Below are 25,208 nucleotides of genomic sequence, written 5' to 3' on the forward strand. Positions count from 1 at the left end.
GTGGGAGTACGGACAGAAGATAGACGTAAGTCTTCAGCAGAGCGTAAGAGCCTAGACGGGACATACTTGTGTATTAGGGAGGATAGATAGGTGGGAGCAGCATTATGTAGATATTTGAAAGCAAGAACCAGAATTGTAAATTGAGCCCTATATCTTACAGGAAGCCAATGTAAGGACTGACAGGAGGTGCAGGCGGACAGGAACATAAGCCTTACCGCCGCATTCATTATGGAGTGTAACGGCGCAAGTTGGGAGCACGTAAGACCACTGAGAAGCGGATTGCAGTAGTCATGGCGAGAAAGGACAGTGGAATGGACCAGCACCGTAGTCACATCTGGCGTTCAGCAGGGTCAGATGCGCGCAATTTTTTTGAGATGGAAGTGGCAGGATTTGGCGATAGACTGAACATAAGGCGTGAAGGATAGGTCTGAGTCAAAGAGAACACCTAGGCAGCGAGCCTGCGTGGTGGAGCTGATGGTAGCACCATTGACTTGGAGGGAGACCGACACAGGAGTTGCAACACTTGAGGGAGGAAAGACCAGAATTTCAGTTTTGGTCAAGTTGAGTTTAAGGAAGTGGGCAGCCATCCAGTTAGAAATAGCAGAGAGGCAGTCAGAGATGCCTGTTAACCCCTGAAGACATGCATTTGACCAGGAGATGTCCATCACTTTCCATTAGAGGTTAACCCCTGAAAATAATGCATTGTGCTACGACAGGAGTAGAGGCAACCTTTGGGCACTCCAGATGTTATGGACTACATCTCCCATAATGCACTTACATTCATAATGCCGACAAAGCATCAGGGGAGCTGTAGTCCACAACATCTCAAAGGCTGAAGGTTGTCTACATCGGGGCTAGGAAATACCCAATCTCCTGCCCATTTAGGGTTAACCCCTAAAAATATGAATCGGGAGATATCCACTCATACCCAGAGCTGCAAAAAAACACAATTGGAAAATAAAACAAGCTGTCAAAAAAAATGAATCACATATTCACCCTCCAAACTGAATTTTAGGATGATCTGTGCAGAATGAACATTGAAGACAGGGAAGTCCTCTATATAGGCTTCTCCCTTCTAGAATATTCACCTTTGTGATTGATAGATTTGGAAACCAACCAATAACCGTTTTCTGTCAGGCCAGTCTCACTTCATCCAAGAATTGCCTGGTAATGTGTATATACACATTCACCTAGTGTCACCTTTCACCTGGTCTTACTAGACATAGCATTTACGCCCAAAAACAAACAAACAAACAAACAAAAAAGCCTTTTTGCATCACCATTTAATAAATCTCAAATGGAATTGCTGTTTCTATGGCTTCCTTTGAAACAAATGCGCTCCAGTCCGAACCTTTTAGCAATTGTTATTGCGGCAAAGTTACATCATATAGCAAATACTAATTTTAGCATATATTTGCAACAATGCTAACCAGTAGCATCATGCGCTACTAAATCACTCTGCTGGATTGGTTGTGTTTGTCAGCAATTTTATGCATGTATTTAGTGGGATGGATGATTGTCTGTGTGGAATTAGTTGAGGATTGCTCTGAAACTTTATTATTATTGCCATTTATATAGCGCCAACAGATTCTGTATCACTTGTTAGATACCTGTCTGGTTGACGTGTTATCGAAACATCACATGTGGTGACTAGATATATGAGAGTCCTAGAATCATCAGTTGGTATAATTTACAGGAATTTGATGTCAGCCTTAAATTGTATAATATCTGTGGAGTTGGTTACCAAAAATGTATATGGGAGTTTTATTTTGATTGTGACAAAAAGACTGAAAAAATATAAAATTTGCTAGGTTAAATGAAAAGGTTGTTGAAATTGACATTGGACTACCAAGTTGAATAATTAAGAATTTGGACTGGGCACATAAAGATGGTTTAAGTAGATGTTAACACATACATTACATCTTTAACCCCTTAAGGACACATGACATGTGTGACATGTCATGATTCCCTTTTATTCCAGAAGTTTGGTCCTTAAGGGGTTAAGCATGGGTGGGTGATTCTTGAGAGTACGGAAAGTTTTAGCAAAATAAAGGTCTTGGTTGATAAAATATTTTCTGTGTGACAGCCATGGATTAAAATTAATTATTTTATTGATATTAAACATCTTAAAGGTCAATGTCATAGGAAGTCCACCTTGGGCACAGAAACTCTGTCCCAAGTTAAGCTCTTTGTCTCTCAAAATTGTTAATTAACGTATGTCAGGCATGTTACTTCTTATTCCTCAAGCAGCATTCTGAGCATTTTTTTTCTTTAAACAGCTATAGTGTTTTTTGTTTAAAATGTAATGCATGCAATAATCACCATTTTCACTCTAAAGATCAATACCATTTTCAATCTGAACACAGTTCTACCTCTGTATTTTAACTACACGGTAATATGTGTTTTACTCGAACGTAGAGAAAAATACTCATACATATTTTTTTTTTCCTGAAGAAACATTGATACATTAATGTAATCTATCTATATCTATTGTGATTAGATTTCTAGAGGAATGAATTGACTTGTTTTTTTCCAGCCCACAAAGTTACCTATAATTTCTGAGGTAACTGTTCATATCGTGCAGTATGAATTATCACAGTTGGTTAGAAATCACTTCACTTTTTATTGCATTTATAGGTTCAAACATTCTTTTGGCTAGGATGGCAACCCGTCGAGCAAAACCAGATGGACAGTACCATTTAAAGCCAGAAGAAGTGGATGATTTCATCAGAGGACAACTAGTGAATAATTTGCCAGGTAAGATGTTCTAGATCAGCAGTAACTATCCTGGTCTGGTATTGTGGGTGTAATTAAAGAGACACACACTGAACTGCTCAAATAAAAATAAAATCTAAATATCCTTGTTTAGTAGATATATCCCCAATGAAAACATGCATGAATTTAATTATGCATTTTTTTCCATTTGTGTTTTTTCTAAAAACCGCTTGCAAAAGCTACAGATCTCTTGTTGGAAGTATTTCATGCTGTCCAGGTCTTCTTCCCTAACCATTATGAGTCTTGTCAGGAGACTCACATGGTTGGCAGCCACACAAATATTTTATTTATTTTTCTAAATTGTATACACGTGCCGGGCCACCACAATACAGCTGCTAGCGCTCAGTCTCGTTCAAATTTGCAGGTTTTCTTTCAGCTACACCCAACAGCAGAGGAACTACCACACGAGACACTGTCATTTAAAGACCTCATCCTGGACTAGAAATACTAATGGCTCACAGGAGAACACTAGCACAAGCCGCACTCTCAATGAACATTAGACGCTCATACAACCGAGCTCTAACCTTATTCAACAAATTCATTACAGAATATCAAATCACTAACCCATTCCGTTTACATACCATGGTGGCATTCACCTTTTTTTGCCACCTCAACCTGAAACTTGCTCATAACACTATAAAACTATATTTAACAGGGATACAACATCATATAATAAACACATATCCTAGCAATAAAATATTCATGTTGGCACACCCAATTAAAAATATTCTTAGAGGCATTCAACGCTTAGAAAACTCTAAACCTACCAAATGTCAACCCATAGATGCCGAAAAATTCAGAGCACTATCAGACATGTTAGACACCAAACCATTCGAAACCCACACAAACAATACAATCAAAACCGTAATATACCTGGCATGTTACAGGTTTTTGTAACCCAACGAACTGACCATAGGAAACATCAAAGATATGTCTAACATGTTAGACAAAATAGATCACCACGCACTGCCATTACGACAATACAAAACTAATCAAATGGGTCCACCCCTGGACATACCATTATTCCCAACCGGTAACAAGTGGTGCCCTGAACTATTACTTAACACGTTTATGTAATCCCTGACAGATCAACCAAACCAAGCTCCTCTCCTTAACTTACACGGTCACACGCTAACTACCTCCAAGTTTATCAAGTATGTCAGGTTATTGTTCAGAGGAACCGGGTGCGATCCCGCGGCCTTCACAGGCTACTCGTTTCGCATAGGGGCAGCAACCTCAGCCTCTAGCCAAAACGTACCGGTACACATCATCAAAAGACTGGGGCCGTGGAAATCATCGGCATACAACCGTTACATACCACAACCAGAAAAGGAGTTAAGACAGGCATTTAAACAATTGGCTAAATAAGATCTCACTTGTAACATATACATGTATATTTATACGTATTAAAGCATTGCATTGTTAATTCTCTTTTTGCCCTCTTTATTTACAGGCCTACCCGTACGTTGGTTTTGGCAAACCACAACCGACTTAAGCATAATATAAATTACAGTTATAAGATATGGTTCTTCCCTGACCACATATATATACATATGAATATAGCTATATATAAATAAAAATAATAATACAAAAAAAATATATATATTTATAGAATATTTTTACATAATCAAGTCATTTTATTACACTCTGAGGGACCTACCTGACAACCCAGGCAGAAAGTCCAGAAAATTTGGCTCGCAAGCCCTATATTTAACCCTGTAACTTTCCAAACCAGTACATGGGGGGGGGGGGGGGGGGGGGTACTGTTTTACTCGGGAGGCTTCGCAAATGTTTTTGAATTTTTCACACAAAAAAACTGTACTTTCACTGACTATATTATTGTGATACGTTTTACTATTTTTAAACATGAATATTTGTGTTCAGCAAAGTCTCCCGATTATAACAGTACCCCCCATGTACAGGTTTTCGTGGTGTTTTCAAAAGTTACCGAGTAAAATATAAGGCTTGAATTTCCTTTCTTCTCATTGAAATTTGCCAGTTTGGCTATGTTGCCTTTTTGACACAGTATGGTAGCCCAGGATGGAAAATTACCCCCATGATGGCATACCATTTGCAAAAGTAGACAACCCAAGGTATTGCAAATGGGGTATGTCCTGTCGTTTTTAGTAGCCACTTAGTCACAAACACTGGCCAAAATTAGCGTTTAATTTAGTTTTGTAATACCTTGGTTTGTCTACTTTTGCAAATGGTATGCCATCATGGGGGTAATTTTCCATCCTGGGCTACCATACGCTCTCAAAGGCAACATAACCAGTCTGGCAAACTAATAAAATAACATTTCTTAATTTCTCAATTTTTAAAAAATATTTTATTCATATTGAATTATGTTTACTATACAAATATTTGATGTGACATGAAAGCCCTGTTTCTCCTGAACAAAATGATATATGATAAGTGTGGGTGCACATAATGTGAAAGATGTGAATTACGCCTGAACAGACATATAGCGCAATTTCAAGGTTTTGTTTACGTTTTGTTTTGATCACAACTTGTACAACTGCCTCAGTCCTTAAGGGGTTAATACATCTTCACACACTATTTAAATCTGGTCTGTTCCTCAGTTTTATGAAAACTTTTTCTTTTGATACTTGTTATCTAGGAGTTGGCAGATCTATGGAGCACAAATTGGTGTCAATGGGAATTAAAAGTTGTGGGGATCTACAAAATATTGCAATGTCAAAACTCCAAAAGGAATTTGGTCCGAAAACAGGGCTAATGCTCTACCGATTTTGCCGTGGATTAGATGATAGACCAATCCGAAAAGAAAAAGAGAGGAAATCTGTGTCTGCTGAAATAAACTATGGCATCCGATTTACGCAGGTACTTTTTGTTTAGGTATAAGAGAATAAGTATGACCTCCCCTTGCATCCTATAAATACCTTAATACTGCACAGTCTCTTTATTAATAACAAGTACACAACCAGAAATTTAATGCAAAAGTCTAAACTTTAATACAGGGCTCGACAAATCCCAAGTGCCAGGCGACTAGAAATTTCACCCTGGCGCCTGGGATTTGCCAGCTCTCTAGTTAGTGTGGCCGCTGGAGCTTTGGCGGTGGCCGTCACAGAAGAACATGGAGGCGGACTCCTGCCCGAGGGGAGCATGGAGACAGCTGCCTGCAGGAGCATGGAGGTGGCCGACCGCCTGCCCGCGGGGGCATTGTGGGCGGCAGGCGAGAGAGCATTACAGAGCAGTCATTAAGTAAACATGATGGTGTTAGCCTTTCGTTGTTCCATTTTACACACCCTAGAAAGCCAAAAGGGTAATTAAACAGATTCCTCAAGAATAGACCAAGACAATACCATGAACACAATCCGCCTTTGTGAGAAGCAGAGAAGATGGGTACTTCCCCCCCCCCCCCCACACCCCTTTCTTGGATCCGTAGACAAAGTGACAGGATCTTTTTTATAGATGGGTCTCTGCCTGTCATCTAGGAACTTTAAACTTTATGTGAGGAGGTCTTGCACCTCAGGTGAGGATAGATAATGCAGCTAATATAACCAGCGGGTCATATAACGTTGTGTTTTGACCTCCGTCACCACCAAGGTCTGGTATGACTAAATGGAGAGTGTGAGGTAGTAACATGAATACTGTTGCAAAAATTGGTTGGTCTTCCAATGGTTTGCAAATAATCCTATGAATTGCTTTCAAAAAGTCTTGTACTCCCGCCATATGCGTACCATGCTGCCTATGCTTTGAGTGCAACATAAATCAGATAATATATGGCATCCTGGTGTGTAGTGACAGAGGTGTTTGATTCCAGCATGTGAACACGCTAAATTAAGTCTTCTGGAGCTAACTCGAGGCACTATATTTATGTCAGAAACATGATTTTGTTCCAGCCTGCCTCCTCCAGTGGGATTCCCAGCTCCTCCTCCCATTTTTGTGCCAAGGAGTGTAGCAGAGACGATCTGTTTTCAACCAACATTCAGTAAACTAGAAAGATGCCCCTCTGTGTGAATGAGGTAAGCTTACAAGTCAGGCAGTGCTGTGCTAGTATACTGAGAATTACTGGCAAACCTGTTTGTGAAGAAGGGAGTGCAAAAAGTACACCAGACTGACTGGCAATAACCTTTACAGGGGCATCACTTCCCTGATCCCCTCCAATAAATGCTTCACGCTAGGATGTGAGATACCTTGCAAAATGCTTGGACCTTGTAGCTACTTTGTCAGTTGCTTTAAAGGAGACCCTGGCTCTATCCCAAAGTGGTAGACATAGCTTAAGAGGAATGAGCGGTCATCGTCACTGGAAGAGATCCACCTGTAGCCTTATGCTATAACTATGGTTTGTGTAATCCATCGTGCTATGGTGACTTCAGAGTGGGGCTGTAAGGTCCAAGTAAAAACTCAAAGCTCTTTTGACATTGAGAAAATGGAGCCTGGCTTCCTTAGAAGAAGAATTATTCTGAGGGGGCCTGGCTGAGTTCCGAGGTGAATGGACGCATGGAGTGAGAGCGCTCTCACAGACGTCTGAGGACCAGCCGGACTCAGACCATGAAATGGCAATTACACGGATGCACCGGTGACCGAGAAAGGCGTGTATGCTATGCTGCAGGAGTTTAGGGTCACGCTTCAATAAGTCTGAATGGTAGACTGTTAAAAGTGGTGGGCTCTCTAAATGCCATTAAATTGACTGTAGAAAATTGTTGGAAGTGCACTCCACCCCTTGCCAAGGAATCCAGGGTGCTTAACTGGATATGTCCCAGTACCAAAATGGACCAAATATAATAGTAAAAATAGAAAATGAATCCAGGCACTCCAAATGAATTCCATGAGAAAGGCAATTTATTGGAACCAGCAGCTACAAAGCGACGTTTCAACCCCTAAGGGTCTTTATCAAGCTTGATAAAAAGACCCTTAGGGGTTGAAACGTCGCTTTGTAGCTGCTGGTTCCAATAAATTGCCTTTCTCTTGGAATTCATTTGGAGTGCCTGGATTCATTTTCTATTTTTACTATTAAATTGACTGTGGCATCTCTATACGTCCCAAATAATACCCAAAAGTCTTTCCTAAGCATGGCCTTCCGCAAAATAAGACAACACCAGGTGGGGCATACTGTAGTATGTGGAGACCTCAATAGCTCCCCTGACCCTTCGCTAGATATCCAGCAAGCCCATAACAGGCTGCCCAAACGTAAGTCTGTGTCTCTCAGCCAACACCTAGCCAAATTGCTACATACTCACGACTTCTGTGATGTTTGGCACAACTTATATCCCCGCACAAGGGATTACATTTTACTTGCCGGTTCATATCACCTACACAATCATTGACCTCTGTCTCTTTGATAAGCGCACGTTGCCGCATGCAACTAGCATGCATATTTGTCCCATAACATGGTCAGATCATGCGCCACTACTAGTAACTGACAATCCTGTACCCAGCCAGGGGCTGCGGCACTTCGAGATTAAATGAAGCATTGCTAGACAACACAGATTGTCTACTCAAAATAAAATCTCATCTTACCACCTACTGTGAAGTCCACAAGCACTGCACAACCCCAATTGTCACTCAATGGACAGCACAAAAGGTGGTAATGCGAGGCAGCTTTATACAGCTGGGATCTATCAAAAAAAGGGCTTGTGGCCTCCACGGAGATTTCGGCCGTGGAGGCCACATACAAGATGACCCTTACCAAGGCATATCATAAACGGCTGTTGTCGCTTAAAGCCGAGCTTCATACCATACAACTACAAACTACTGAAAAACAAATTAGATATTTGCGTTGATCCCACTATGTAGCAGGCAATAGAGCGGGTAAGCTCCTGGTCAGGAGACCTAAACAAAAATACCTCCAATCCAAAATTCCCTACATCACTTCTAAACGGGGGGGATAAGCTATACAATCCTCAGGATGTGGTAGATGAGCTAGCGGGCTATTATGCTTCCCTGTATGAGCTACAAAACAACCCTGAAATACACCAGCCATCTCAAGCAACGATAGACCAATTCCTATATCGTGTACACCTCCCTCACCTGTCCAAAGATGAGTGCACATTCGTTGACAGCATCTTCACGGAGGAGGAAGTTAATATGGCTATAAAATATCTCCCCAAACACAAGTTGCCTGCCCCGGACGGGCTATTATATTAAACTTGCACCACAGCTGATCTTCCACATGACATCTCTTTTCAACTATTGGGCACCCTCCCTCTGGAAATGCTTGAAGCGTTTATAGTGACATTGCCAAAGCCCAACAAAACACTGACCTTGTACGCCAACCTGCCCCCCATATCCCTGCTTAACGCAGATATTAAGCTATATGAAAATTGTTATCAACACAGATAAAAACTCTATTCCCCGCACGGATATCTGAGGAACAGGTGGGTGACAACACCAGATATTTTTTTAATCTAATTGACTGGGAGGGATTGATTCTCACACTTGATGCCGAAAAGGCGTTTGATAGTTTGCACTGGGGTATATGACACAGACACTTGCTAGAATGGGGTTTTCCCTCCACCTTTATGACTCGCATCTTGGCCCTCTATCAGCACCCATCAGCAAGGGTATTTAATACAGGATTTCTCTCCACACCACTCTCCATTTATAATGGCACGAGGCATGGCTGCCAGTTATCCCTACTGATATTTATGTTATGCCTCGAACTTCTGACATGTCTCATAAAGCAATGTACACACATAACAGGTTTGCACACCCCAGGAGGTACAAATAAATTGTCTCTCTTTGCTAATGATATTCTGGTGTATATGACAAAAACAGTCGCCTCTGTACCCAGCCTCTTAGAAATTCTAAACGATTACGGGAGGGTATCTTGCTACAAAAATAACACCTCTAAAACCCAAGCACTGCCTATAAACCTATCACACCCCGTAGTGTTGCTGCTAGAACAGATATACACTTTTGACTGGTGCAAGTCCTCCCTGTCCTACCTAGGTATAAAATTACCAAAAACTCTCCAAAACATACCTAAAGAAAACCGCTACCCTGTGCTACACAAAATCAAAACAGATTTAGAGAAATGGGTGAACCTGTAAGTGTCCTGGCTAGGCCGCATAAATTCCATAAAAATAATGGTGTTGCCGCATATTCTCTACCTTTTCCGAACACTACCCATTGCGCTACCAAACAAACTGCTCAAACTCTTCCAGTCTACAATGAATGCGCATGTCTGGAAGAGGAAACCACCTCGAGTGGCATATTTAGGACTTCCATACACAGGGGGGGGGGGGGACTAGGCTTGCCAGATATTATAATATACTACAGAGCCTCGGTGCTGGCGCAAGGACTATGCATACTTAAGACTTCACATCTATCTCACCACCCGGTGTGGATGTCCCTAGAAAATGCTTGCCTGCAGCCTCATAACATTGCTCACTCACTTTGGGCGAATACGTTTCCCCAGACAACTGGGACAACTATGCTAATGTGTTCAAGATTCCTGTTGAACTCATGGCTACTCTGGAGTCCAACCATTATGGATAAAAAATTGCTTTTCCGATAAGCGCACCCAAAGGCGTTAACAGCACTCTCCCCAGATCTCCCAGTGTCAATGTGGACAACCAAGGGTATAGGCAAGATACAGGACCTACTTGATGGAAATTATATTAAGTCGTTCTCAGACCTACAAAGACAATATGCTCTACCAATGAGGGATATGTATGTACAGGATGAGCAGGAACAACCTACAGCGGTTTCATTGTCGCTTCATCAGGTACTAGTAGCAAAACAGGTTAAACCGCTATATCTGTGTTATAATGCACTGATCACAGGCACGGGCCGGCTCTAGAGAAATTGCCCTACATGAGGCAGTCGGAAAGGGAGCTGGGCAGCACATTTTCACTGCCACAGTTGCATGAAGCCATGGCTAACATGAACAGGCCTCAAGGAGTCTCTCGCTCTGGGAAGCCTATTGCAAAATCACTATGAGCTGGTGCCGCACAAGTTGTCACGTATATAAAGTGGCTCCTCTGGGCTGCGTTGAAGATGTGTAGAGCAGACGGGCACTATGCTGCAAATGTTTTGGAACTGCCACCACCTTGATAAATTCTGGGAGCAAATTTGAGATGTCATTCTCACAACAACTAAACTCAATTTCCCATTATGACCTGAGTACTACCTACTCTATATAATCCCTAATATGGCTAGCAATCCCCACCGCAAGGTCATTTTAAACATACGGTGGCTAAAATCTGCATAGCGCTCAACTGGAAAAGTAGAACGATTCCTTCGCTAGACGAAATAAGCACTAGACTATACACCATTAGTTATTACGAACAAATGGTGTGCAGGATGAACGACTGTGTGCATAAATTTGCCCGAGACTGGAGCAGCTGGTCGAATAGGCATAGGGCCAGATCACATTGATAACTCGTATAGCTAGGATGGGTCTTGAGAAAACAGGCAACAGGAGTACAAGAGTGCAGTATTAACATGGTCATAAACTGAGGAATGGCATATAAGCCGGAGGATAATGGGGTAATAGTGCATGTAAGACGAAATGTATCACAAATTCGTTCAGGTAACTGTGAGAACTCTATACCACCCTTCCCCGTCTTTTTCTTTTCTGTATCCCCCCGCCCCTCCCCTGTAAGATAGTTCATAATTAAATGTTATCAGTTTGAACAATAAGCAACGAAACAGGCAGATGCGCTGCAGAAATTTGCTATGGCATAATGCCAGATATGGCAGCATACTGTAAATAGTACAGAGAGGTACCTAGTCATGAAACCAGAATCGAGAGTACCTGGTCTATCTTAGATGTTCTGTAATGTATGAAATCTGTTTAGCAAGCAGTTCCTGACAACTGTTAATGGTTAATAGTCTGATTACCAACTGCTTATTATTCATGAGTGCTATACTACTATGTGTGCTTCAATAAAACTGATATATGGAGAAAAAGAAGAATGATTCTGACAAAAAGATGGTGAACATATAGTTTGATATTCTCTGTCCTAAGGACTTTAGGCCAAATGGAAGGGTTTTGATGCAGCTTGACTGGTTAGCGAAAATTGTATATTTAGGCGATGAAGAAATTTCACCAACTCTTTTGGCTGATGTTATAGCTATAAGAAAAGCCGTTCTCAAATCTTGATAGAAATATAGCTAAGGAAATATAGTTCAAAAGGCTCTTCATATAAGGCATTAAGTACCAATGAAAGATCCGGGGTTGGAAACAGAAAATTCTGCGGTAGAAGTAATTGCCAGTAAGCCTTACAACATTTCTAATTAGAGTATTAAAGCTATGTTATGTAGTAGAAAATGGAAGCTAAAAGTGCTGACACTTGAACTTTTAAAGTGTAAATATTGAGACCTGAGGCAACACCTTTCAGAAGAAATTTCACAATGAATAGGAATAGAAGGGTTCAAAGAGTGACAACCTTCTTACTTTGCACCAGAATAGAAATCTATTCCTGATACGAAGCTAAATCCTAGATTTAGAGCTTCTGGTGGACTTGAAAAAAAAAATCAAGAAGTTTTCAGGATTAGCCTTGCAGAAACCTGTCTGTTAAATTTATCATTGAAGTATTTTCAATGATATTGATTTGCTCTTGAGAATTTGTTCTTTCAAAGGAAGCTGCCAAAGTCTTACTTTCACCATCCTCAGGATATCTGAAAACCTCTGTTCATCTGAAAACCTCTGTTCAACCAGTATGAAATTATTGCTATGGTCAGAATTTAGTCTTCTCGGATTTTCTGTAGCACTTTTGGTATAACCGCGGGTAGGGGAAACAGCCTCTGTGAAATTCCCATTTGATTAACACATGCTAAATCTGTCCTGAACAGAGGTGAATGTTCATGTTCTTTATTGTGGCAAGAAGATCTATGCATGGATGACCGAATCTTTCCATTGACTCTTTCAATCGACTCATTAATTGCAAAATGTATTTTCTTTTTTGAGCTACCATGTAGGGGAATAGCACATTCAGCACATATTAAATACTTAGATGTGCGAGTTGTTTTTAATTTAAGCGGAGGAGTAGGAACACTTCTCAGCTGATACAGCACTAGACATCTGCAATATAACGCGTCTGAACAAGTTTATTTCTTTTCTGAAATGCATCCTGCAGTCAGACAGGTCAAACCGGTTTTAAATAGCTTGACCCAATTAAAATTTTAAAGCCAGCAATGCCTCTCCATTCGTGCATGCGCATTAACATGACTGACGGGAGGTGGAATGCCAATGCTTTCTGATTGTGCATTCCATCATTTGCAGAATTCAGTTACACATCCTGGGCCCGAACTACGTACTACTGCTTCTTTCTTTACTATTCACAGTGTGCAAGAGGTTGTTAATAAAGCAGGTGTAATGTGGCAGGCAGCATATAAACAGACCTGTAACTACTCTTAACACACTCTCTTTAATGGTTGAGGGGAAATGCAATGCAGTTAACCTCTTGACACTTAGCTACTACACCTTTCAACTGATGGTACCTGGTGGACTAAGTTAATATCTATGAACTAAGTTATCATTAATTACATAGTTTTGTTTATTATTTCAGCCACACGAAGCAGAAGCATTTCTCATGAATCTTTCTGAAGAGATCCAACGAAGGCTTCAGTCAGTAGGCATGAAGGGACGGAAATTAACACTCAAAATTATGATCAGAAAAGCTGGAGCACCCATAGAACCTGCCAAATTTGGAGGCCATGGCATCTGTGACAATGTTGCCAGGTGAGCATGCTTATAATAAATAAGGGACATTCTAAGCTAGTGCTTCTCAGAAAGTAAATTAAATGCATTTTAACGTAGCACAAATGGTTTTATTCACTGAAGAGTGACGTTGCATCAATAGAAAAACATATTTAGCCATGGTAGCCCAGGTGGAAAAATATCGAAGCTATTTTGGCAGAGAGCCCTATGGAAGCTGTTCTAGTGGCCATGGTGTCAGACTGAGAGTGCTATACCCTAGTGTTTGTGCACCATCTTTAGAACATAGTTGTTTACGACATAGACAATGCCTCTGTTTTTTGTTGGAGTGATGCATTTTATTTGGTGTACATTCCTCAGATTTCGCTTGAAACGTATGCGTGTGCACCACTTACTTACAATTCAAAAATGTGTTCTGGTGTTTGACAAATAGCAGTAGTATACTAGTGTTGCCACTAATATAACCCTCCTTTTTTTTTATTCTTTATTTTGGTTGTGCACGGAATGAACAAACAGCCGGCGTGTGCCACAACAGCGACATCCGGTAGAATAGATGAACAATGGTATTACACGTTATGGCATCTGATATTCAGGCACATTTTTTATAATATTTAAATGATCTCTAATACAACAGTTTAGGTTCACGTTTGGTTTGGAATATGGTAACATAATGCACATGTCATGGAGACCTGGTTAGAGAAGAGACATATGAGGAAAGCATGGCTTGTGCATGAGAATGTACACAGATTGTTAAGTAATAATAAAATAAGATGAACAGGATAACAGTACTCATTACTAGTGTAGAGTGAGTTGCACGCTGTAGTCTAAGAGTGTGTAACATAATGATTATTAGGCTATGCACGTCTGAAGTTCACCAAGTTAAAATGGTAATGACAGCTGTGAGGTAATAAGGACATGTAAATTGACAAACTGCACAGGTATTTTACAGTGAGCATGCATAAGTGGATCTTGCCTGTGGTTGTTTGAATGAGAGAGGCAGGAATACACATTAATTACACACTGGTTGAGGAGGTAGAATGAAATAAAATGCATAAAAACAAAAAAGCATGTAAATATAAGCTTAGAATAACCACTGGGTGGGAATCTTGTATATTTTGACGTTGGAGTAGCAGTAAGCCGTTATCACCAACAAGCAATCAGCAGGAAAGTTGGATAGCACTTAACAAATGCCTATAGGTAGAGAGACCCAGTGTTCCCCGCAGGTAGCCTCTTCAATGGGGCTCCCCTTTTGGGCCCGGACCCTGTGACAGTCCATGTGGCATGTTTCCAGATTGGGATCCCTGTTTTCGGCGGGGACCAGCCTCTGCGGGGTTGCCTTTCTTGCTCACCCAGTTTCCAGATCGGCTGGCCCCTGGGTCAAGACTTTCTCGTTGGTTCTGAGGTGTGTGGGAGTGCTGTATAGGAGTGCGGATGCGAGGGGGTAACTTGCGTGGTATGTGGCGTCGTACCGCAGTGCAGGTTCCCTTCTCGGGGGATCCGTTGGCGGGCGCGTCGGTGGCGCGTCGGCGGCTTTGCTGTGTGCCTTTCGGGCTGAGTAGCTGTCGCTTCGTCCTTCTTCCCATGCGTGGTTAGTATATTGAGCCGTATGATGTGTTTCCCATGCCTGTGCTTCCAGACTCTCTCGAAGTTGCAGGGTTTGGTGCTTGGCGGCCATCTTGGGCCCGACATGCGGTCTGCAGTACGGTCCAGAGGGGGGGGGGGGAACGGGGCCGGTATCCCCACGGGTCCGACTCTAAGCCCCGAACAGTAAGCGGCAGGGCAGCGGCCGTCCGCCCCGCTCGCCTCCGGAGTAGGCCTTAAGAGAGTCGGGCAGGATTCCTCCTCCAGGGGACTGTAGCCTGTTGGGCCAGCCTCACCTTGGATCTCAGGGCTCTTTGCCCGTCTAGGGCCACCGCTGCCGGCCGGTTTTGAGCCAAATTTCGTAGATAATTAGCTGTTTTTTATGTTATGCTGCAGGAGCTGGTCTCGCATGCGACCAGCCAGCTCGGCGGTCCGGCCTCGCCCCCATAACCCTCCTTTTAAACCAAACAGCACTTCAGTATTTAGATTTCAATATATTTATGGTGAAATGATTTTAGTGTGCCTGAAAGAAACGCAAACTTTTTAGTCTTTGAAAATCAACATTAATACAACTTAGTTACAGCAGTTTGTTAATGAATATTTACATTTTGCTAAAGGGTTACTCTAAGCCTTTTTTGTGTGCTTATGACAGTAATTTTTCACATAATTGATATTAGACAGCTTGGTAAAGAGTAACGGACTGCCCTTTTCACGTGTGCCGGGGGTACATTTAGTCAGCGGCACAAACGTGCAGATATCCCAGTATGTGCAACATTTCAAGGAGAAACACGGCACATACAGATTCCTATCACCATGACCACTTCTAAAAGCACTGGTTCTGAGTTGGCAGATCTAATGTAACTTACAATCAAACTGGGCAATTTTAATTGAATACATAAAATCTCATTTGTTGTAAATAAGTAAATAATTCACGTTGTTATACTGCAGTGATGACTAACTGTACCCCCAGTTACTATGAACTATGTTTTCCATATAAACTGGGTAAGCATTATGGAAAATATCACTTGCAATTAATTATCTGTCTCCCTTTTTTATTCCCCCAGTCTCTCTCTCTTTTTTTTTTTTACGTTGATATAAATTGCTGTCTTTTAATGTATTTATTAATTTGCAAATTCCATAACTTTGATGTTTCTCTTTTGTGCTCTTCACCCTTTACTATAATGATATTTGAATAGGACTGTAAACCTAGATCAAGCCACTGATAACGGCCAAGTGATTGGAAATGAAGCACTGAATATGTTTCATTCAATGAAGCTGAACATTGCTGATATGAGAGGGGTGAGTAATGTACAGCATGTTTAATAGTGAATACATTTCTATAACGAGATAAAGGAGCAATCTTAAGTTCTGACCACCCAGATGTCGCTGAGCAACAACTTCCATGATTTTCAATCCATCATATTCAATTCAAAAACTTCTGGGAGTTGCAGGCTGTCAACATGCGGGGGCAGATATGTGCTTTAGAGAGCCAGAATAACTACTACATGCTGTTCTAGTGGCTATGGCACCATTTAGTTGAGAGCGATATACCCTAGTTTTTGGTCTAACTGCTTGAGGGGTTTGACCAAATGCAGGAGTCAGCATGGGCCAGCTCCATGGTAAGCTATTGCTAATACAAAAGTTCCATATAAAGTATATAAACAGTAATGACATTCTAAGGGGGATAAAAACATAAAATAGAACCGCAAGGAGGCCACTATGTAACAGTTGGATTTATGTACAGAGGAGAAAGTATTTCACTAAACAGCAGTACTCACTGTTTACAGCAATCTCTCCTTTTAGTTGTTTGTTGTGTCCTCTGAGTTTTTGTCTTCTTTGCGCAGCCACACTCAATTTTTTTGATTTGATTAACAGATGCTATTTACTGAGATTCTCACTCCATGTTGTTTTTCCCTCTATGAATCCTGCACATATATATTAATCTGTTACTAGAGCAGATGGCCCATGTCCAAGAGGACTGGGTTAATACATTAATAATTAAATATTATTTAGAAATGGTTTTCCTGTATTGGGAAGCAGAGAAAAATAAGTCCCTAGTATTGCACCGCCACTTGTAAACCAAATTAAATCTGCATTTTTTTTTATTCATCTAGCTAAAAATCTGTTAAAAATACATAAATTACCTTTTCCCACTACCTTTTTTTTTTTTTTTTATAGCAGTTTATGATTAAATAAATAGGCAATGAATAGTTAAATGTATAACACTTAATTATTAGCAATCAAATGTGGGGATTCCGTTACACCACATGGCAATATTGTGTTAAGCCCACCACTACGTCACCTGCAATGCTTCTCTATTGGAAACTCTCATATCTGAGAGGAAGTAAGAAAGAATACCCTCCTGGCCTTTTGATTGACAGTTGGGAAAGTGCAACCTAGACACTTTTGCAATTGTCTCTTTTATAAAGTGCGGAAGATGGTACACGCTGTTAAGTGCTAAAACACTGCAGCAAGCTGACGTCTTTAAAATGATGTGTGGCAGAGAGTAAGTAAAGGATTATGTTTCACTGGGGTAAACATTTTTTTCATCCAAAGAATAATCTGGCATCATGAAGAAAGCCAACAGGTGAAGAACCACAAAGCAAGCTGGTGTCTCCAGAGGCATACATGCACACTTATGATACATGTGCACTTACTGCAAACTAGTGATTCAACAGGAAGAGCTTTGTATGGGTTATGGCATAATTCCTAAATGTAGAACTGTGCAGATCTCAAATTCATTAATCAGTTAAGCAAATCAAGATTTGTTTCCGTGATTGAATGGATTAAAAAATAAAGACCTCTAGTTTTGCTGCACCTTCAAACCCAAAATATGGATTCAGTGTGATGTGAATGTGAACCTTTGGCTAGTGAAGAAATTATATTGGTTATATTGGTTAACTGGAAGCAAAGTAATTGTTAGTACTGTGAGAATATCAAATCAGGCTTTGTTTCTCAATAAATGTCTCAGGACTAGCCATATATTGTCAAATGTGCTTTGTAGCCTTTGTCATTCCTTGATTTTTATAAAGGTCTATCTTCTTTTACTTTGTTAGGTCGGACTTCAGATGCACCAGCTGGTTCCAGAAAATAGATCATCTTCCTTTAACTCTTCATCCATAAAATCTGGCCTTCTGACTGGTGGGTCTCGATCTGTTATAGATATGTTTCAAGGGCAAAAAGTAAAGAAACCTGCAGCGGATGAAGATAATAAAAGGGGTAATATATCAGTAATTTTAAATGGCTTGAATATAAACACAAACTTGTACCAGTCTTCAAAGGACTGCATAGTTGAAAGTGTTTATGCATGCCTGTCACATAATCCTGAATTGTATTGTATCAATATTTGTCTGGTTGTCATCATTTTCCAGTTGAATAGGAGATCACTGTTACTGTCATCGGTTTATGGTTGGAAGAAATATAGCAATTTACTTGGTATTACAAAGAGAATACATATAAACCTAGTGTGAGGTTCTCACCACCTCTCCCATTCAATGTGTGACGCACAATCAAATGCATATTATACAAAGTGTAGTAGAGCTGCTGTGTGAAAAATATCACATGATGCTGTTGGTTGTGGAAGCCCCGCTCTCCCTGTTGGTAGAACAGTGCAAATTGCTGCCTGGAGGATTCTCAGAGGTTTACATTTTACTAGCCATGTGCTAGTATTGCGTCGTTATGCATGTTTGAGCCAACTCTGATGCTAGTTAGGAACAAGGAAAGACTGAGCTTGCCATCTTTCACACCCTATGATGGAACAGACATCGGCATGTATGTTCCACTTGTTCTGGGTGCTTCCAAGAATTTTTATTACTTCGCTATTCACAAAGAAGTGAAGATGCTTGTAGTCAAGGGGATAATAGAGGATATACCAAAAGAAGAAAGATTTTGAGTTAAAAAAAATAATAGGGTTATTCCCAAACTAAAGATGGTCACAAACATCGTTTCTACTCATTTGATTCGGAAAAAAAAATCATGGCCACACTGGATGTAAAGGATTCCTATTTACAGAACTTTGTAGCCCACATTTCAAGAAAATGTCTTTGATTTTCATTCAGATATAAAGTAGCTGGGATTGAGAAAATTTAAATTTGAAGCCTTCTCAAAGGATTCCTTCCTAGGTCCTATTATTGACTCATTATATGAGCAACAGATCTTTCTTTTCAGCTGTGTTCTATTCACCAAGCCAAGAGTGTCTGAAGTCTATATCCCAGTATCTGCTGGGCAAGGGGAGATCTTGTCAGCTGAATATTCTGAAATGTTGGGGTTATTCAGCAGAATTTCTAGATAACATAATGCGGATTAAAGATGAAACGATTTTACCTCTACGGTGACTGGTGAGTTCCAGGCTTCTCAAAATAAAGATATCTTTTATCATCTCCAGGTGGAGATTTACCACAATGCCGAAGTATCCCTAGCCTATGACTATCTAGAGGCCTTGTTCCAAAAGATTGGTGGTTCCTGGAAGAATGATTGTAGTAATTAAATCACAATGTGGTATGGCCTCCTCCATTCCCACATATGCAGGAATATTGCTCTGTTCAAATCCTGCATACACTAGCAAAGTGGTACCAGAGTTCCAAATCATGGAATGGTCAGAAAAAAACCTGGAGGCTTTGTCTGCAATTCACATCAGGGATTTAAACAATAGTTTAGCAATGATCTTTGCTACTTTTGATAGAGACAAACAAAATTGGAATGCAAGATGATATTTCTCAGCCTGACTTACCAGGAATCTTATGGACTATATTTCACTCAGAGAGCCTTTTTAACAATCATAAAGCAGATCCCGTGTCAACGTCTGTTGCTGTCATTAGGTTTTACGAATGGTTTGAGTCCCTCTACTCTCAAAGTTTGTTTCTTTTATTGGTTCAAGGTTAAGTAGAGGTATAAATGAGATGAGATTATCTCATCAGGAGATTATTTAGGGTGGTTATCCATCTCCATCATTCAACACAAATTGTTCATGTACAACATTCGTTTTGCCCTAAACTCGTATGGATGTCTTTTAGCTGACAAAACTTGTCATTAGAAAAGGAAGCTCTGTTACATTGCCTGGATGTTAAATGTGCCCTGTTTAGGTAATTTACGGTCATTTTGTCATTGAGGAAGGCAGTTTTAGGTTTCCCAGTATATAAGCACCTTATAGTCACAGATAGTGTTTCATTACACAATTTGTTTTCTTTGTCATATATATAGCTGCTGGGAGACCACCTAAAATTCTCAAAGCCCACTCCACTAGAGATATGGCCACCTCAAGGGAAGCCATGATATTTCTTCACAAGAAGAAATGTGTAAAGCAGCTAAATGGTCCTTGTTAAGTACTTTCATGAAAACATTACAAGTCAGATTTCTTGGAGGATGATGTCGCATTTGGACGCAGAGGCATAAAACCTGACCCAACTTTTTGTGATCTCACTACATTCCACTTTTGAGTACTACCATTATACACTGGGAAAACCAGAACATTTTAACAAAAATAGAGAATCTAAGAAACTGGCAAAATCCCAGAGAAACCTCTGTGGAATTTGTATCCTTGAATAAAACATTGAAAATCACCTAGGATTTGTGTTAATCTGTTTTTCAGGTGATGCTACATTTTAACATTTTATTTAGAGGGATACTTTAGGCACCCAGACCTCTTCAGCTCAATGAAGTGGTGTGGGTACAGTGCCACTATTGCACTTAGTGCAATGTTTACATAGCAGCACTAAGTCTGCCTCCAGTGGCTGTCTACCAGACAGCTACTTGAGGTGCTTTCGGAATGTTACTGGACTTTTGTTCCGGTAACTGACAGCATCAGCTATTTCCCCATAGGAAAGCTTTCATTGCTTGTTAGGTCAGAGTAGGTAGAGCCGCAACCCAGCACCGAGGGACATCGGCGCCAGGATCAGATAAGTAAATAAAGGGTTTTGATCCCTTGTTCATGGTGCCTAGAGGGATATAGGCTATACCTCATTGACGATGTCTAACAAGGTTGAAACAATTGCATATTGGATCTGTTCTGCCCTTTTGGGTGGTATCAGTCTGATATGCAAGTGGCCTGGTTCTTTTTGTAATGGAACAAGATAAGCTAAAACCAGCTTTAGATCTGAGCGGGAACCCACCAAAGGCAGGCCACTTGAGCTGTTTTCTGTTCTCAGTACTCTTGTGCAACCTGTTTTATTTAACGTTATTTAACGTGGCGGAGGAGGGGCCAAGAGAGCTATGGTGCCAGGAACGCAGTTTTGTATTCCTGGCACTATAGTATCCCTTTAAGATTTAAATGGCATCATAATCCAGTTTAGGCAAACTTGAAAGCCAGGGCAAATATTGCCAATGAAGAAGAGATACGGAGACGTTGTTTCGGTTCTCTTCTCAGCATTCTTTATCTATGCTGACTGCCACGTGCAAAATACAAGGGAGTTTATAACAATTATTGACAAGTAGCTAAGAATGGAAATGCCCAGTTCAGGATAAAGAGGTGAGGATTTCTACATTTACAGGGAGTGCAGAATTATTAGGCAAATGAGTATTTTGACCACATCGTCCTCTTTATGCATGTTGTCTTACTCCAAGCTGTATAGGCTCGAAAGCCTACTACCAATTAAGCATATTAGGTGATGTGCATCTCTGTAATGAGAAGGGGTGTGGTCTAATGACATCAACACCCTATATCAGGTGTGCATAATTATTAGGCAACTTCCTTTCCTTTGGCAAAATGGGTCAAAAGAAGGACTTGACAGGCTCAGAAAAGTCAAAAATAGTGAGATATCTTGCAGAGGGATGCAGCACTCTTAAAATTGCAAAGCTTCTGAAGCGTGATCATCGAACAATCAAGCGTTTCATTCAAAATAGTCAACAGGGTCGCAAGAAGCGTGTGGAGAAACCAAGGCGCAAAATAACTGCCCATGAACTGAGAAAAGTCAAGCGTGCAGCTGCCAAGATGCCACTTGCCACCAGTTTGCCCATATTTCAGAGCTGCAACATCACTGGAGTGCCCAAAAGCACAAGGTGTGCAATACTCAGAGACATGGCCAAGGTAAGAAAGGCTGAAAGACAACCACCACTGAACAAGACACACAAGCTGAAACGTCAAGACTGGGCCAAGAAATATCTCAAGACTGATTTTTCTAAGGTTTTATGGACTGATGAAATGAGAGTGAGTCTTGATGGGCCAGATGGATGGATTGGTAAAGGGCAGAGAGCTCCAGTCCGACTCAGACACCAGCAAGGTGGAGGTGGAGTACTGGTTTGGGCTGGTATCATCAAAGATGAGCTTGTGGGGCCTTTTCGGGTTGAGGATGGAGTCAAGCTCAACTCCCAGTCCTACTGCCAGTTTCTGGAAGACACCTTCTTCAAGCAGTGGTACAGGAAGAAGTCTGCATCCTTCAAGAAAAACATGATTTTCATGCAGGACAATGCTCCATCACACGCGTCCAAGTACTCCACAGCGTGGCTGACAAGAAAGGGTATAAAAGAAGAAAATCTAATGACATGGCCTCCTTGTTCACCTGATCTGAACCCCATTGAGAACCTGTGGTCCATCATCAAATGTGAGATTTACAAGGAGGGAAAACAGTACACCTCTCTGAACAGTGTCTGGGAGGCTGTGGTTGCTGCTGCACGCAATGTTGATGGTGAACAGATCAAAACACTGACAGAATCCATGAATGGCAGGCTTTTGAGTGTCCTTGCAAAGAAAGGTGGCTATATTGGTCACTGATTTGTTTTTGAATGTCAGAAATGTATATTTGTGAATGTTGAGATGTTATATTGGTTTCACTGGTAAAAATAAATAATTGAAATGGGTATATATTTGTTTTTTGTTAAGTTGCCTAATAATTATGCACAGTAATAGTCACCTGCACACACAGATATCCCCCTAAAATAGCTATAACTAAAAACAAACTAAAAACTACTTCCAAAAATATTCAGCTTTGATATTAATGAGTTTTTTTGGGTTCATTGAGAACATGGTTGTTGTTCAATAATAAAATTAATCCTCAAAAATACAACTTGCCTAATAATTCTGCACTCCCTGTAGTTTTATTTTTTATACCTCACAAATACATATGTTTACATATTTCTCTATTTAATAATTAGCATTAAAAAATCTGGTAAAGTGACAGTTCCCATTTATATTCTGTTTCCCGCCTTTTATTGTACTTTTACTCTGCAGTAGTCTTTTTTTTTTATTTATTTTTTTGCCATTATTATTATTGTTATGGTTGTGTGGATGGGGGTGAAATTAGGATCTGGACACATCAAGAGGAGTAGTTCCTTTACATCATTCAAGAAGAATAACCAATTGTTGTTACCGTTGCTAATACTAATGAAAACTGAATTCATGATAAGTACAGTTTCTGTTTTCTGCTTCTAGGAGTGGGCAGGGGCTGTGTGATTCTTCAGTGCTGTGAGGTTTAAACAATAGAGCAGGTAGCAAAAGGCTGGCTTTGATTTACTTGAATATAATCAATAACCAGAGTTGAGAGATTTGGGCTTAATCTATCAAATATATAGACAGAGTTTTACATGTAATCAAAGGATAGTGAAGATCATACAGATTAGGTGATTTGTGGAATTCCCTTAATATACTAACAAAACTTTTTTTTTTTCTCTCATGCTGCTAAAAATGTTAAAATCAAGAAAATATATATATAAAATGTAGTGATATCCAACAAAGTTGCATGGATACAGCTATTTGTTACATGTGTAAAAAGAAATGTTAAAATTCTGATATGTTTACATCTATCTGGTAATTAGAGCAGAGACTGTAAATTTTCTAGTATACTGCTGACATCTAGTGGTTGCTCGCCAGATTTTAGTCATGGTTTGCTACTGATTGAAATAAGACGTTGCTGTTAGATCTACACCTTAGATCTACAAATAGGTCGTTGCTGTTAGATCTACACCTTAGCCCATAGGCAACCTTCTGCACTCCAGATGTTTTGGAGTACACCTCAAACGATGCTTTGCCAGCATTATGGGGGATGTAGTCAACAACATCTGGAATGCCAAAGGTTGCTTATCCCTGCCTTAGCCTATCTATCCATAAAAAGGTTAAAACAATAGTCCAAAGTTGTGAGGTCGATAAATGTTGATTCTAAATGGAAAGAAAGCTTCCCTTTGATGAGGAATCCTAGTGGAAATAAGACATGAGTTTTACAAAAATACAGATAAAAGTACGTACATCATTTGAAAAATATCAAACTCTCTACAGGGAGTGCAGAATTATTAGGCAAGTTGTATTTTTGAGGATTAATTTTATTATTGAACAACAACCATGTTCTCAATGAACCCAAAAAACTCATTAATATCAAAGCTGAATATTTTTGGAAGTAGTTTTTAGTTTGTTTTTAGTTATAGCTATTTTAGGGGGATATCTGTGTGTGCAGGTGACTATTACTGTGCATAATTATTAGGCAACTTAACAAAAAACAAATATATACCCATTTCAATTATTTATTTTTACCAGTGAAACCAATATAACATCTCAACATTCACAAATATACATTTCTGACATTCAAAAACATAACAAAAACAAATCAGTGACCAATATAGCCACCTTTCTTTGCAAGGACACTCAAAAGCCTGCCATCCATGGATTCTGTCAGTGTTTTGATCTGTTCACCATCAACATTGCGTGCAGCAGCAACCACAGCCTCCCAGACACTGTTCAGAGAGGTGTACTGTTTTCCCTCCTTGTAAATCTCACATTTGATGATGGACCACAGGTTCTCAATGGGGTTCAGATCAGGTGAACAAGGAGGCCATGTCATTAGATTTTCTTCTTTTATACCCTTTCTTGCCAGCCACGCTGTGGAGTACTTGGACGCGTGTGATGGAGCATTGTCCTGCATGAAAATCATGTTTTTCTTGAAGGATGCAGACTTCTTCCTGTACCACTGCTTGAAGAAGGTGTCTTCCAGAAACTGGGAGTTGAGCTTGACTCCATCCTCAACCCGAAAAGGCCCCACAAGCTCATCTTTGATGATACCAGCCCAAACCAGTACTCCACCTCCACCTTGCTGGCGTCTGAGTCGGACTGGAGCTCTCTGCCCTTTACCAATCCATCCATCTGGCCCATCAAGACTCACTCTCATTTCATCAGTCCATAAAACCTTAGAAAAATCAGTCTTGAGATATTTCTTGGCCCAGTCTTGACGTTCAGCTTGTGTGTCTTGTTCAGTGGTGGTCGTCTTTCAGCCTTTCTTACCTTGGCCATGTCTCTGAGTATTGC

General features: G+C 40.5%; 1 protein-coding gene across 1 annotated transcript in view; it reads left to right on the forward strand.

Moving 5' to 3' along the window:
- Positions 1 to 25,208, forward strand: part of REV1 (REV1 DNA directed polymerase) — a 126,070-nt gene that overhangs the window by 74,871 nt on the left and 25,991 nt on the right. The window contains exons 12-16 of the mRNA XM_063458810.1: positions 2,638 to 2,757; positions 5,396 to 5,616; positions 13,257 to 13,429; positions 16,183 to 16,285; positions 18,043 to 18,205. Of these exons, the coding sequence (XP_063314880.1) occupies positions 2,638 to 2,757; positions 5,396 to 5,616; positions 13,257 to 13,429; positions 16,183 to 16,285; positions 18,043 to 18,205 (780 nt within the window). The remainder of the gene's footprint in view (positions 1 to 2,637; positions 2,758 to 5,395; positions 5,617 to 13,256; positions 13,430 to 16,182; positions 16,286 to 18,042; positions 18,206 to 25,208) is intronic.

This window comes from Pelobates fuscus, chromosome 1 (assembly GCF_036172605.1).
Source record: "Pelobates fuscus isolate aPelFus1 chromosome 1, aPelFus1.pri, whole genome shotgun sequence".
Taxonomy (NCBI): domain Eukaryota; kingdom Metazoa; phylum Chordata; class Amphibia; order Anura; family Pelobatidae; genus Pelobates; species Pelobates fuscus.